Source organism: Meriones unguiculatus, chromosome 6, assembly GCF_030254825.1.
Source record: "Meriones unguiculatus strain TT.TT164.6M chromosome 6, Bangor_MerUng_6.1, whole genome shotgun sequence".
NCBI classification, from domain to species: domain Eukaryota; kingdom Metazoa; phylum Chordata; class Mammalia; order Rodentia; family Muridae; genus Meriones; species Meriones unguiculatus.
Genome location: NC_083354.1, coordinates 42766129 through 42779182, shown reverse-complemented (window position 1 = coordinate 42779182; position 13054 = coordinate 42766129). Strand labels below are relative to the sequence as shown.

General features: G+C 46.6%; 1 protein-coding gene across 2 annotated transcripts; it reads left to right on the top strand.

Annotated features, from left to right (window-relative positions):
* The first annotated feature begins 1809 nt into the window (after positions 1-1809).
* On the top strand, positions 1810-12792 carry C6H3orf84 (chromosome 6 C3orf84 homolog). 2 transcript variants are annotated; one of them, XM_021661820.2, is made up of 4 exons: positions 1810-1903; positions 4161-4274; positions 11870-11926; positions 12267-12792. In XM_021661820.2, the coding sequence occupies exons 1-4, from the start codon at positions 1877-1879 to the stop codon at positions 12675-12677; spliced, it is 609 nt and encodes a 202-aa protein (XP_021517495.1). In that variant the 5' UTR covers positions 1810-1876; the 3' UTR covers positions 12678-12792. The 2 variants fall into 2 exon arrangements, 1 of the variants encoding a protein (XP_021517495.1); XR_009592319.1 differs by lacking the exons at positions 1810-1903; positions 4161-4274 and having other exon boundaries at positions 11763-11926; positions 12156-12289.
* Positions 12793-13054: the final 262 nt, after the last annotated feature.

Here is a 13054-nt window from a genome sequence, read left to right as displayed (position 1 = left end):
CAAACAGCACAGAATTGATTGCCAGCTTCTCTCTCCGCCTCCTCCTTTGCTCTTCTCTTTTACAGTTGTTTACTTAGTGTGGGAGCTGTGTACGCTGCTCTGTGGAGATTAGAGGACAACGCCCAGGAGTTGGTTCTCTCCCTCCAACAATGGGTCCCTAGGGTTGAACTCAGGTCTTCAGACCTGCTAGGAAGCACCTTTACCCCCCCAGGCATCCTCACCAGGGCTGCTTTCTGCTTCAAAAAAGTGTTGGCAGCTGGGCATGGTGGTGCCCAGCTTTAACCCCAGCACTCAGGGAGGCAGAGGCAGGCCGATCTCTGAGTTCAAGGCCAGCCTGTTCTACAGAGTGAGCCCAGGACAGCCAAGGCTACACAGAAAAACCCTGTCTCGAAAAACTAAAAGAAAAAAAAATTTTGGATATTTTATTATTTTTGTTTTATCTGTAGAAGTGCCTGGCTCTATGTCTGTGTACCACATGCATACAGAGCCCACAGAGGCCAGAAGAGGGCTTCAGATCACCTGCTACTGGAGTTAAAGATGGTTCTGTGTCCCATGTGGTTGCTGGGAACTGAACTCAGGTCTTCTGTAAGAACAGCCAGTGCTCTTAACCACTGAGGCATCTCTCCAGCCCTAGTTTCTGCTTCTTAACTGGATGCAAAATCATCAGCTCTCTCAAGCTTCTGCTGTTATGACTTGCTAGTTGTGATGATTTGTGAGCCAAAATAAACCTTCTCTCCCTTGGCGAGTATTTTATAAGAGCAACAGGACAGGAACTATGACCATTCCAAAATCAGAAAATAATCCTGGAGCATTTCAAGCTTCAAATATTTCCAGAAAGGATAGTAAATGTATAGTTACTATGAATCCTATACTGATGTGTCCATGAGTGTGGCCAGTTCCGCAGAAATAGACTCTGCCAGTGACACCAGCAGGGTCTATTTTCTGTTCTCGAACTTTGCTTTATTTATTTATTTATTTTTAATTTGAGGCTGGAGAGATGGCTCAGCAGTGAAGAGCACTGGCTGCTTTTCCTGAGGCTCCAGGTCCAGTTCCCAGCTCCCACATGGCAGCTCACAACTGTCTGTCATCCTGGTCCCAAGGGAATCCGGCACCCTCTTCTGGTGTCTATGGCACTGCACACATGTGCTGTGCCTACACACACATGCAGACAAACACTCATAAAATTGTCTTATTTTTTTTCTTTCTTTCCTGCCTTACACATATTCTTTTCCTTTCCTGGCCTTGCAGGTGAGCTTCCATTGGAATGTTTCTAGATAGGCAGCTTCTTTTGGTTAAAAAAAAAAATTGGGGTGGGGGAGTGGACTGCTCATATCTCTGTTATAGATCAAGTAGAAAGTATACAACTGACCCAAAGTTGCTCAAAACTGGACCATAATATCAAATCTCTTCTTCAGTAAGCCCTGTGGCATCCACCTGTAAGAACTGGCATTCCAAGCCTCACAAAATCCTGAAGTAAGCAGGCAGAGCAACTGACCTCTGACATGCTTCTGAATCCATGGAGCGCTTTCTAAATTTACGTCTCTGGAAGTATTACCACAGGGTTTTTAAGATGCAACCTTTGCCTCTAAAGTATTCTTTAATATTTCACTGGCCATGAGTTCATCTGACTCTACTGCAGAGCTCTGCATGTTTGCATAAAGGCTCTCTGAGGCCAAAAATGACAAGAGCCAGCATTTCCTCATACAGAAGAAACAGAGAAACAAGGAGGAAAGGCAACAGGCTGGGTCAGCATTGTGCAGTCACAGCCTCCCTTTGTTACTAAGCAACAAAAAGCTGACCTCTTGAGGGTCTCTCTCAGATGTAGCTTCAAAAAGACAAGAGGAAAGTTTGCCCTTTTTGCTCCCTTCCTAGAAAGATGGAAGGTGCTATAATAGGCTCCTGGGTAAGAGTTAATCCTGACCATCTTCTGGCCAGCATGACATTTTTGTGGGTCATGAGGATCATGTGAGTCATATCCAGGCAGGGAGAGGCCTGGAGCTGCCCTCTCCTCCTCCATTGCTCCAGACCCCTGAAGGCTGTGTTGCTTCCTGTTCTCCTGCTAGCCAGTTGGACCTCTTATGTCTGGTTCTTCACTGGTTCTCCCAGGCTCTGGCTAAACTTCGGGACTAACTGTGCTCTAGTTGGGGACCATTGGGAGATTATTGTTTGTGGTTTTGTCTAGTTCCTGGGACCATTCCCATGCCTGGAACATAGTGAATTCTATTGAACTAAAATATTGTTAAACTAAACTGAGTAGAGTGAGAGGATATCTACAAATAGTAGAGGAGCAGATAGACAGTTAAGGTGCAAATCTTCAGTGAGACAGAAAGAGATGTCAAGGAGTTTGCCCCTCTTTTATTATTATTATTATTATTATTATTATTATTATTCTGCCTGCATGTGTGTCTGCATGCCAGAAGAGAGCTCCAGATCTCATTATAGATGGTGGTGAGCCAGCATGTGGGTGCTGGGAACTGAACTCAGGACCTCAGGAAGAACAGCCAGTGTTCTTAACGTCTGAGCCAATCTCTCCAGCCCCACTTTTTTTAGGATTCTGATTATAGGGACTTTGATCTTCAAGAGGACTCAATACAGAAGGGCTGGACCATAGGATTTACCTGACATGATTGTCCATGAGCGTTCACCTAATGGTATCAGCACAGAACACCCCTTCCATAGGAACTTACTTTTTTAAAAAAATTATTTTTTAGCTGGGTGCGGTGGCACATGCCTTTAATCCCAGCACTTAGGGAGGCAGAGGCAGGTGGATGCTGTGAGTTTGAGGCCAGCCTGGTCTACAAAGCAAGTCCAGGACAGCCAGGACTGTCACAAAGAAAGAAAAAAGTATTTTTTGTTGTTGTTGTTATTTTACGTGTATGAGTATTTTGTCTGTGTATGTCTGTGCACCATGTGTGCTCCTGGTGCCCAAGGAGGCCAGAAGATGACATGGCATCAGGTCACCTAGAACTAGAATTGTAGACGGTTGTGAGTTGCCATTTGCATGCTCCTAGCACCCAAACTCAGGCCACCTAGAAGAGCAAACAGTACATTTAACTGCTGAGCCATCTCTCTAGCTCCTCCCTACCCCAGCTTGCTTATTTATTTATTATTTGTGTATGTGAGTTTTTACCATTTCATATATGTATATAAATGTATTTGGTCATTTTATCTCCACCACCCTCTTTCATGTCATTCTGACGACCCCTAAACCTCTACTTATTTTCAATATGTCTTCCTTGACTTTCTTGTCTGTTTTTTTGAGACAAGTCTGACACCGTAGCTCAGGCTGGCCTAGCACTCTCTACGTAGCCCAGAATAGCCTTGAATTCACAGTATCCTCCCACCTCAGCCTCCCAGCTGCTTTATATTACATGTATGAGCCATCATGCCTGGCTGACAAGTGCTTATTTCTGGTTTTTTGCTTGTTTGGGGTATTTTTGTTTTTCCGAGACAGGGTTTCTCTGTGTAGCCCTAGCTGTCCTGGGCTTGCTCTGGTGTTGAACTCAGAGATCCACCTGCCTTTATCTCCTAAGTGCTGGGACTAAAGTTGTGTGCTCGACCTCCCAGCTCTTTTTCTATTTTGCGTTGTTGTTGTTTGTTTTGTTTTGGGGGGTTGCATTTGCTTGTTTGTTTGTTTTTGCCAGTACCTTTCTCTGACATATCTAGAAGGTTTTCTATTGGTTATACCCTCTGTTGGGAAAGTTCATGTCTTGTTTGAGTGCCACAGGTTCAGAGGTGCCCATTTTTACCCCAGAATAGCAGAGCGTACGGTAAATGAGTGTTCAGAGCCTTGCCAACAGATTCAAAAGAAATACGTCGGATTCTTGGGACCCATGACCCACTGTTAATACTGTAAGGAGAGAAGCAAAAGAGACTTCCTCTCAGATCCCACCCCACTCAAGAGTAGCTTTGCCTGCAGAAGTGTGTTATGATTCAATAACGCCCCTTTCCCCCTCACCCACATAGCCTGGAAGTAACAGACTGAGGCCGCTTGCCCCAATGCAAGATGGGGACAGCTCTGTGCTGGCTCCAATCCAGGAGTATTGTTCCTCTTCAAATTCCTTTCTGCCAGAAACTCTGAGAAGGGAGCACCTGGTTTATTGGAAGCGGGGTGGGGATTTAAGTGGGCTTCACCATCATTCACACCTGCCTTATTATAGCACAACAGCGGCTTCTACGGGCACTACCGAGGGCGAGTCAAGAGCGAGAGTGCTGGAGAATACCGCCTTGCAGCCAAGCCCCAGCCGCCAGCAGTGTTCCTGCAGAGATGTGAGGTACAACCCCCCACACACCCCAGGGCAGTGGGCCCCCAGGAGCACCATCTCAGCCCCTGCAGAGATAGACTGATGAGACAGGCACCTGGGAGAGTCCACCCTGGGACATCAAGAGGTCTGGGGCCTTGGTCCTGAGACACCAGATCTCTACCAAAAGGGCACAGAAGAGCAGGTACCAAACTGCAGTTTTGTTTATGGCTCCTTCTGGATGGGGGAAGGTTCCAAGCCAAGGTGGGGTGGGTGGCAATGGGGAATAGAGCCTTCAGAGCCTAGGAAGAAAACCTTGAATTTTGCTGAATTTCCCTTAATTTCAGATTCTCTGAGGCCACAAAAGTCCACGGCCAGCCTCCCAGGCCTAGGACTTGGGAACAAGTAGGAAGTCTCCTCTTTCCCCCTCTTAGTTGGTAGGTGATGGCTGGCAACAGCCCACATGCCTGGCTAGGGAGGACTGAGAAAGACTTGGAGGACAGGTGGCTAGAATAGCAGAAACAGGACTCAAGAGCACAGTAGGAGGACGCAGGTCCAGCCTTTCAGATTTTCATGCCTGCAGATGAGGAGCAGTTGAGGTATGTACTCCAGCCAGAGTCCCACCATTAAAAAGCATACACAAAGTAGGACAACTCTGGAGTATTTGCTTACAAAACAGTAGGTATGAAGGCCTCAGGAAAAGATGGTCTCAGTACATTTTGTTTGTTTGTTTAGGAGGGACGATAAGATTTGGAACAAGGTCTCATTCTGTAGCCCAGGCTGGCCTAACTCATCATGTAGCCGAGGTTGGCCTTGAACACATAATAATCCTCCTGCTCCAACTTCTCACATTCTAGAATTTCAGCAGTGAGCCATCACATCCAGCTAATCTTATTGCTTTCCCCCAAGTGTCAGGCTTTGGTTGTACTTGTCTTGTAATCTTAGCACTTAAGAGGCAGAGGAATTCAAAGCCAGCCTAGAGTATTTAGCAAACTCTAGGCCGGGCAGGGCTACATAGCAAGATTCTGTCTCAGACAAGCAGGTTGGGGTGTAGCTCAGTTGGTGGAGTGCCTGACTAGCAAGCATGAAGCCATGAGTTTGATCCACAGCACTGAATAAACAAGGCATGTGATTACAATCCTAGCACAGGAGGATCATATATTCAAAGTTTTCCTCAACTTTAGAGTGTGTAAAACTGAACAAACAAACAAACAAACAAACAAACAAAAAGCTGACAAATAGCCTTTACTGTTATTCCAGAAGAGCCCAAAGTGGTAAGGACAGCATGGCTGCTAGAATAGAGAGGAGAACCATGGTCAGCAGGAGCGGAGGGGGGAGAAGAAACATCCCCCCTGTTTGTTTTCCTCTGTCTCCACCCGGGGCTTCCCAGCAGTCACGGTGAGCCTTGTACTCTAAACAAGGTTTGCCTTCTAAACAAGGACAGGGTGCAGGAAAGCCTAGACAAACACAGCCTGCCCACTGGTTCCCAGCCTTTGGCCAGGTCCTCCTAGATCTGCCATCTGGAGTCTTCAGGAATTGCTTTGTCAGGCTGACAGCAGGGTCTTGGAGGCTGCCATATTCCTTAGCATTTCCAGTTGGAAGGTCTTATTGGCCACATTTAAAAAAAAAACAGGCCCAAATGCAGCTTCAGACTGCCCATCCTCACCCTCCTTCCTTTTGAAAGAGCGAAGAAGCCTGGTGTGGTGGCCCATACCTGCAATCCCATCACTTGGGAGGTGAAGTCAGGAAGGTCAGGAGTTCAAAGACAGCCTTGCTACATAATGAGTCCAAGGTCATCTTGCCCTAAACCAGAGAGAGAAAGGAAAAATGAGAGACACCGAGTGAGTGTAGTTACAGGGACAGAAGCAACCCAGAACGTTCCTCCTGATGGAAATTGTACAGTACCCCTCAGGCATTCTCATTTCAGAGAGCAAATAGCCCCTTGATTTGTTAAACCCACCCCTCAGGAAAGACATAGAGAGGACATGTTTCAGTTACTGATTAAACGGAGGGTCTGAGATGTTGTCTAGCGTCGTCAAATGCCCCAAACACCATAATCTATATGTATTGCGCTCGGTGGAATAAATGTCAGGTCTTGTGGCTCTTTCTCAGTCTAAGCCTATTTTAATTAATAGAACTGCCCAGGAAAGGTGCACATTTTACTTCTTATTGGCTGAGAGGACCAGCTTCAGTTGGCTGATTGCAGCTGTTGCTGTTTAAAAGGCTTCCTGAGAGGCTGGAAACACTTTTCTCTGGTTTAGAGCAGGTGAAAATTTCATCTATGACATTTGAATATAGGAAAATATTTCTTTTTTTTTTTTTCTATTTTCATTTTCCTTCTAAACCAGATGGATTTATTCTAGCCTTTACCTGCCTGGTCCTTGGGAACTGTAATCTCAGTCCTGTTGGTTCCTAAAGGCAGACAAGAAGAGACACAGGGAGTTACAGATGGAGCAGGTCCTGGCCTAAGTGCCGAGTGCTGTGTCCCTGTTGCTCCCTGTGTCTCCATCTCTGACTCCCTCAGCAGCCCACTCACTGACTTGAGACTTCCCAACTTCCTCTGGGCACTTTGCTCTCCCCCATGTAAATGCTGCCTCCTCCCAGTGGAACCGATTTCTCTCCCCAAGGCCTCTTAATGAAGAATCTGGTCTCTAGACTCCCTGCTCAGGTACCATGGGTTCTTCAGCAGAACAGACGCCTAAATGGCTGAGACACAAAGATGAAGCTGATACTCCTTCTCAAGGGCAAGACTACCCAGAACTGCCTGGGGGGAGAGGAAGTAACTCCTCCTCACCAGGCTCCCACGGTTGTGAGAGAGCAAAACTGGAATCAGTGGGAGTCCATAGATTATCCTGCCACTGTAGGAATAATGAGTTTCCAGAGTCAGGGCTGCCTCCAACAACAGAGGCGTTCATTCTAGGCTGTCTATGACTCTGCAGCTGAGAATAGACATGGGAGAAACAAGGAGGTCAGTTGGAACTTCTCCCAGACTTCCAGATTTTAATTCGTGTGTGTATGTGTGTGTGTACGTACTTGTGTGCACGTGAGCATATGTGTATGTGGAGGTCAGAGGTCAGCCTTGAGTGATCCACCTTGAGACAGGGTCTCTCACTGTGTCCTGGGGTTTGCTAGTTTAGCTAAGCTGCCTGGAGTCCCCAGGGATATTCCTGTCTCTAGTTCCCCTGCCCTGGAGTTACAAGGGTGCACCCCTAAAGCACCACACCCAGCTTCTTAAGGGGATGGAACCTAGGCCCTAATGATTGCAGAGCAAGTGCTTTGAGGACAGAATCAGCTCCCCAACTCCCTTCTGTTTACTTAGTTTTTGAGACTGGCCCAGGCTGGCTCTGAATGCCCTGTGTAGCTGTGGACGAACTTGAACTTTGTTGTTGTTTTAGAAATAGGGTCTCTCACTATACGGAGCTGAAAATGGCCTCGAATTTCTGACACCCCCCCCCCCCGCCTCTACCTGCTGAGTGCTGAGGTCATGGGATGTGCTATCACCATTGTTTTATGTACCTGATGAGACCAAACCCAACACACTTTGCTGCCTTCTAGCTCATCCTTGAACTTTGGATCCAGCTGCCTCCACTCCTTTGTGTTGGGGTTAGGTGTCCACTACTATGCCTAATTTCTAGAATATACATATATATGTATATAATTGCTAGAATATATATAACATTTATTATTCATTTCACACACGTGCACATTTTTATCCACTGATCCACCACACAGGCTTTAGGGTTTTTGTTTTTGTTTTTTCACTGAAATGAATATACATTAATAAATGCTAAGAAGAAATACTAAAGAACCCTTCTGCATTTTGCCCACTTTTCTCTCAACATTTTATAAAGATGTAGTAGTAGTTGACATCATTGCAATTCACCATTTCATTCAAGTTGTCACAGTGTTATTGGGTTGGTGCATACGTACTAAGATCTATAGGATGTTAGCCAGCACAAGGTTACATAGCCACCGGGAGAGCTAAGTTTGTGACATCACACAGAAGCTTGGTGCTGGCCTTTTATCTACATAGCTACCTGCCTCCTGTGCCTCTGTCCTCCCGGTTCCTATCAAATTGCCTTCACTTCTAAAATTCTGTCACTTGAAAATATTGGGCCAAGTGTGGTGGTGCGTTCTTAAATTGTTTTGCTGTTTGTTTGTTTCTGTTTTTGTTTTGAGACAGGGTTTTTCTGTGTAGCCTTGGCTGTCCTGGACTCACTTTATAGACCAGGCTAGTCTCAAACTCACAGAGTTGGGAGCCTCTGCCTCCCAAGTGACATTCTTACAACTCTTCTATGCAGGAAGCCTGTGAATTTTCGGGCCAGCCAAGCTTACAACAGGAGATCTTGTCTCAAAAGAAAAAAAAACAAAAACAAAAACAAAAACAAAAACAGCCAAGCACTGTGGCCCACAGCTATAATCCCAGCACTTGAGAGGCTGAGGTAGAAAACTGCTACCAAGTTGAGGCTCGGCTAAGCTACAGAGTGAGCCCAGCCTGGGCTGCAGTGTGAAACCCTGTTTCAACAACTCGATGGCTTCAAGGGAAAAACTGCCGTGTAAGTGTAATGACACAGTATGCAACCTCGGAGGTTGGTTTTCCTGGCTCGGTGCGATTTCCTGGAGAGTCATCCAAGTTGTTGTGACTATAAATAGTTCATTTCTTTTCATTACTAAGTAGTGCTCTATGGTTTGTATGTATCGGATTGTTTGAGCACTCGCTTTATTAAAGGGTATCTGAGCTGATTCCAATTTTGGCTCTTATAAATAAAGCTGCTATGAACATTTGCGCAGATCTTCGGGTGAACATAAGTTTTCTTTTCTCTGGGATAAATGCCCAGAAGCTCAGTTGCTAGATCATATGGTAGTTGCATGTTTAGTTTTTAAAGAAACTGCCAAGCTGTTTTCCCTCGTAGCCTGGCCGCTTTACTTTCGCGCTCGCAATGCTGAATGATCCATTTTCCCTGCTTCTTCACTAACATTTGGCATTGTCTCTATTTTTAGTTTTAGCCATCCTGATACATGGTGAGATTTCATTGTGATTTTGATCTGAATTTCTCCATTGTTCAATGATAAGCATCTCCTCGTGTTACTTGCCACCTGCATATTCATTTTTGTGTGTGAAATAGCTTCATGTTGTTTGCCCATTTTATTGGATTGTTTGTTTTACTATTGCAATGTTATTATTTTTTAACAGTCTAGATTCTAGCCCCTTGCTGAATATGTGGTTCACTCTGGAGCTTGCTTTTTACCCTCCTCTTAGGGATTTTCATAGGAAAATCTTTTTGGGAGACAGGGTTTCCCTGTAAAGAAAGCCCAGGCTGTTCCTGCACTGGTAACAGTCCTCCTACCTTAGCCTCCTAAATGCTGGGATTATGAACATGGCAGTCATGTCTGGCACAGCTTTTTTTAAAAGATTTATTTATTTTTACTTGTATACGTGTGATTTTATGTGCATGATTTTATCAAAAGTGTGCAGGGGATAAAATAGGCCAAAACGTGTTCATCTTTTGGACCTGGACTCACAAGTGGTTGTGAGCCACCTGCTTTGGATGTGGTAACTAACCCTGAGTCCCCTGCAAAAGCAGCAAGCATGCTTAACCACTGAGCCGTTTTTCCTATCAGCTGGTCTCCAAAGAAAAAAATATTTTTAAGTCCAATAAGGTCTGAGGTTTGAGGTCTTCAGCTTTGAGGTTGACCTGAAGCATGGTCTGTAGCAAAGTGTGTCCTTGAACTCTTGATCTTGCGTCCACCTCCCAAACCCTGGGATTGCAGCATGCTCTGCCGTACCTGGCTGACTTTTTCTTTTTTGGCTTTAATTCTAGTGTCAAGTTTAAGAGCCCTTTGCCTGCTCTTAATTCTGAAGTTTCTCCCATTTCTTTTTCTAAATTGCCTGTTGTTTTCTGGTTGGTTGGTTATTAGTTGATTTTAGTATGTGCGCAAGTGCATGTGCGTGCGCTGAACCCAGGGTTCTGCACATATGAAGCCCACTCTATACCACTGAGCTCAACCCCCTAAATTGCCAAATCCCCAGTTCCAAGAGCCCCAGGATGTTAGTGCCAATTGTGTTACCTTTATAAGGAATGGAAGGAAGTCTGGCCAGCTTCCTCTCTTCATGTTATCACACTGTTTGGAGATTCCTTCCAGATTTACAATATCTAGGATAGGAAGTGCCGAAAGGGTAGACTGTTAAAGATATAACACAGACTTTATTTTAAATGAATCAGCAATGTTTGCTGGAGCCAGTCCCTTTTTTTTCCTTTCCTCCCTCTCTCCCTGCTCCCTTTCTCCCTTTCTCCCTTCCTCCCTCCCTTTATGTCTTTTTCTGAAACTGGGAATGAAAATCCAGAGCTTCAAAACAGCTGGGCTAGCACTCTGCCTTGAGATACCCCAAATCATGCTGGGTTTGGTTTTGTTTTTTTTCCCCCCAGACAGGGTTTCTCTGTAGCCTTGGCTGTTCTGGAACTCCCTCTATAGACCAGGCTGGCTTCAAACTCACAGAGATCTACCTGCCTCTGCCTCTGCCTCTCCTAGTACTAGGATTACAAACATTGAGCTACCTTGCCAGCCTCTCAAATCAGGCATTTTATCTGAGCTTGTTGTCAGCCATTGCTAACAGCACCACCCCAGCCCTGTCGGGTCTCAGCAGCTCAGGTTTGAGGAAAGAATCCCTGGTAGAGAGGAGACTAGTATGGCTGGAAGAAGAGGGGAGGATGTGCGTCAGCTCTCACAGATCACTATTATGATTTTGGTTGTTTTATAAACATGAAGAATTTTTGCAGATTTTGGCAAACAAGATGTGATCTGATTTATGTACTTAAGGAATTTCTGGCTACTGAGAAGAGAACAGACAGGGAGTGGGATCTTAAAAGCATAGACATAGATGGAAAGCTCTTTGACAACCTCAGGCAAGACAGGGTGGTGGTTTCCATCCAAGACAACCCAGACTTGGAGGCTCACTCTTGTAATTCCAGCATCTGGGAGGCCGAGGCAGAGGGCTCTTCAAGTCCAAGCTGGGCTGTATAGTGGATTCCAAGCTAGCTTGGGCTACAGAGCGCGACTCTGTGTCTCAAGACAACAAGCAAACAAAAGATGGAGAAGGCGCAGCTATTTGGATCTAGCTGTCAGATGCCATGGCCTGAGCTGTAGGCAAAATAGGTTCGGCTGTGATTCATAGCTTAGTTGATGTGTTTGGAGATACCCTGCCGTGCCTTGACATGAAGATGTGAAGGAGACAGTAGGCTGTTGAGCCTGGTGTTCAGCAGATACCTTCAAATGGAGACAGACATATTTATTTCCAGATGTCATTGAGGGCTTAGAGCACAGCTATGCTGTTAGTGAGTGGGGCGGGGAGGGAGGGGGCCCTCAAGCCTAGTCCTGGGCAACTTGAATTTAAAGCCCTCCACTGATGGCAGGGTGCCCTGGCAGACATCCCAGAAGTCCCAAAGCTTCTGGGTAGGGCAAGCTCTGACATGGAGAAGGCGGGTGGGGGGTGGGTGTTCAATTTCATTTGTCGCTGTCCTCTCAGGGCATTGGCAGTTTAGCGGCTTAGAAGTGGTGGCTCCTGAGACACTATGTGCAGGAACAGGTAAACATGCCTGCCCTCACCTTCCTTCTCATCTTCTTTCCAGGAGCCAGTACGACAACACTACTTCTCAAAGCATGACAACCGCACTTCGTACGACAAAGTGAGTACCGGAGAGAGGAAGGGGGAGGAGTCCCTTGCCTGACACAGAGGAACGGAGCAGGCAGCAAGGGTTTCTATTTCCCCGTAACCCTTCTGCTGCTAAATAGCCCCAGAAAGAGGCAACTCTAATCTTGGTGTTCTTGGCTAGTTTGTCCAACTCTGAACAAATATCTTAGGGAGGGTCACTCGGGGGCTTCATGCTAAAATGGATGATGTTACTGAAAATGCAGGGTCCAGGCTAGGGAGGCCAATCCCAGCATCGCCAAGCTGACTGATTAGATGGGGCCCAAGCAAATGCTGGATGCCAAGACTGTGGGCCAAGGGCCCGTACCGTTGAGAAGGGTCCCTATTGCCTGCTCCAGGGAATTGGAAGACGGAAAGACCTGGAGCGCCTGTGGAAGAGACACACCTTCCTGCGCTGGGCACCCTGTGAGCTGGAATTGAGCCAGCAGCCACCTCTGGAATCCTCCTACCAGACTGACTGCCGGTCAAGTACAGGGTTCAGCAGGCTCCCCCAGCGCCTGGTCCACTTTGTTCAGCTTCAGCCTCCCTATTTCAACACTACCTACCAGCACAACTTCTGCCATCCATCCCGGGGTGGCCACTGCGGTAGCACCAAGGTAAAGCGCCCTGAGCCAATCACTGAAACCCTGCCTGGCCTTCCGGGAGCCCCGAAGCCCAAGATGCTGCAGCATTACATTCACGCTGGAGTTTCTGAGTGTTTAAACTGGTCTCAAGGATTAAAAAGCTGACAGAGCAGCCTGTTGGTACTCACAGCCTAACATGTCTTGAGGGAGGGTGCTTATGAGCAGATCACTACCAGGTCCTGTGTCTGGCTCCCCACGGAGTGTCTATGGTTTCCGTGTGCTGGGCTGGGGAGGTGCTGTCCAGAAAGCCCTGTCACTAAGTGAGAAAGGCTAAGCCTGTAGCATCCTCAAGAGAGTCCAGGAAGGTCACCACGACCATGGGTGGGTCCTAGGGACCCCATAACGCCTCAGTAATTGTAGCCTCTTGTATTTAGTGTAGCTGCAGGAAACGCAGAACCTGAGGATCCTACTAGTGAGCAGTTAAGGCAAAGAGAGAGGCAAGGGCTGGCAGCTCCCTCCAGGAGCCAGGAGACTTTGAGGGG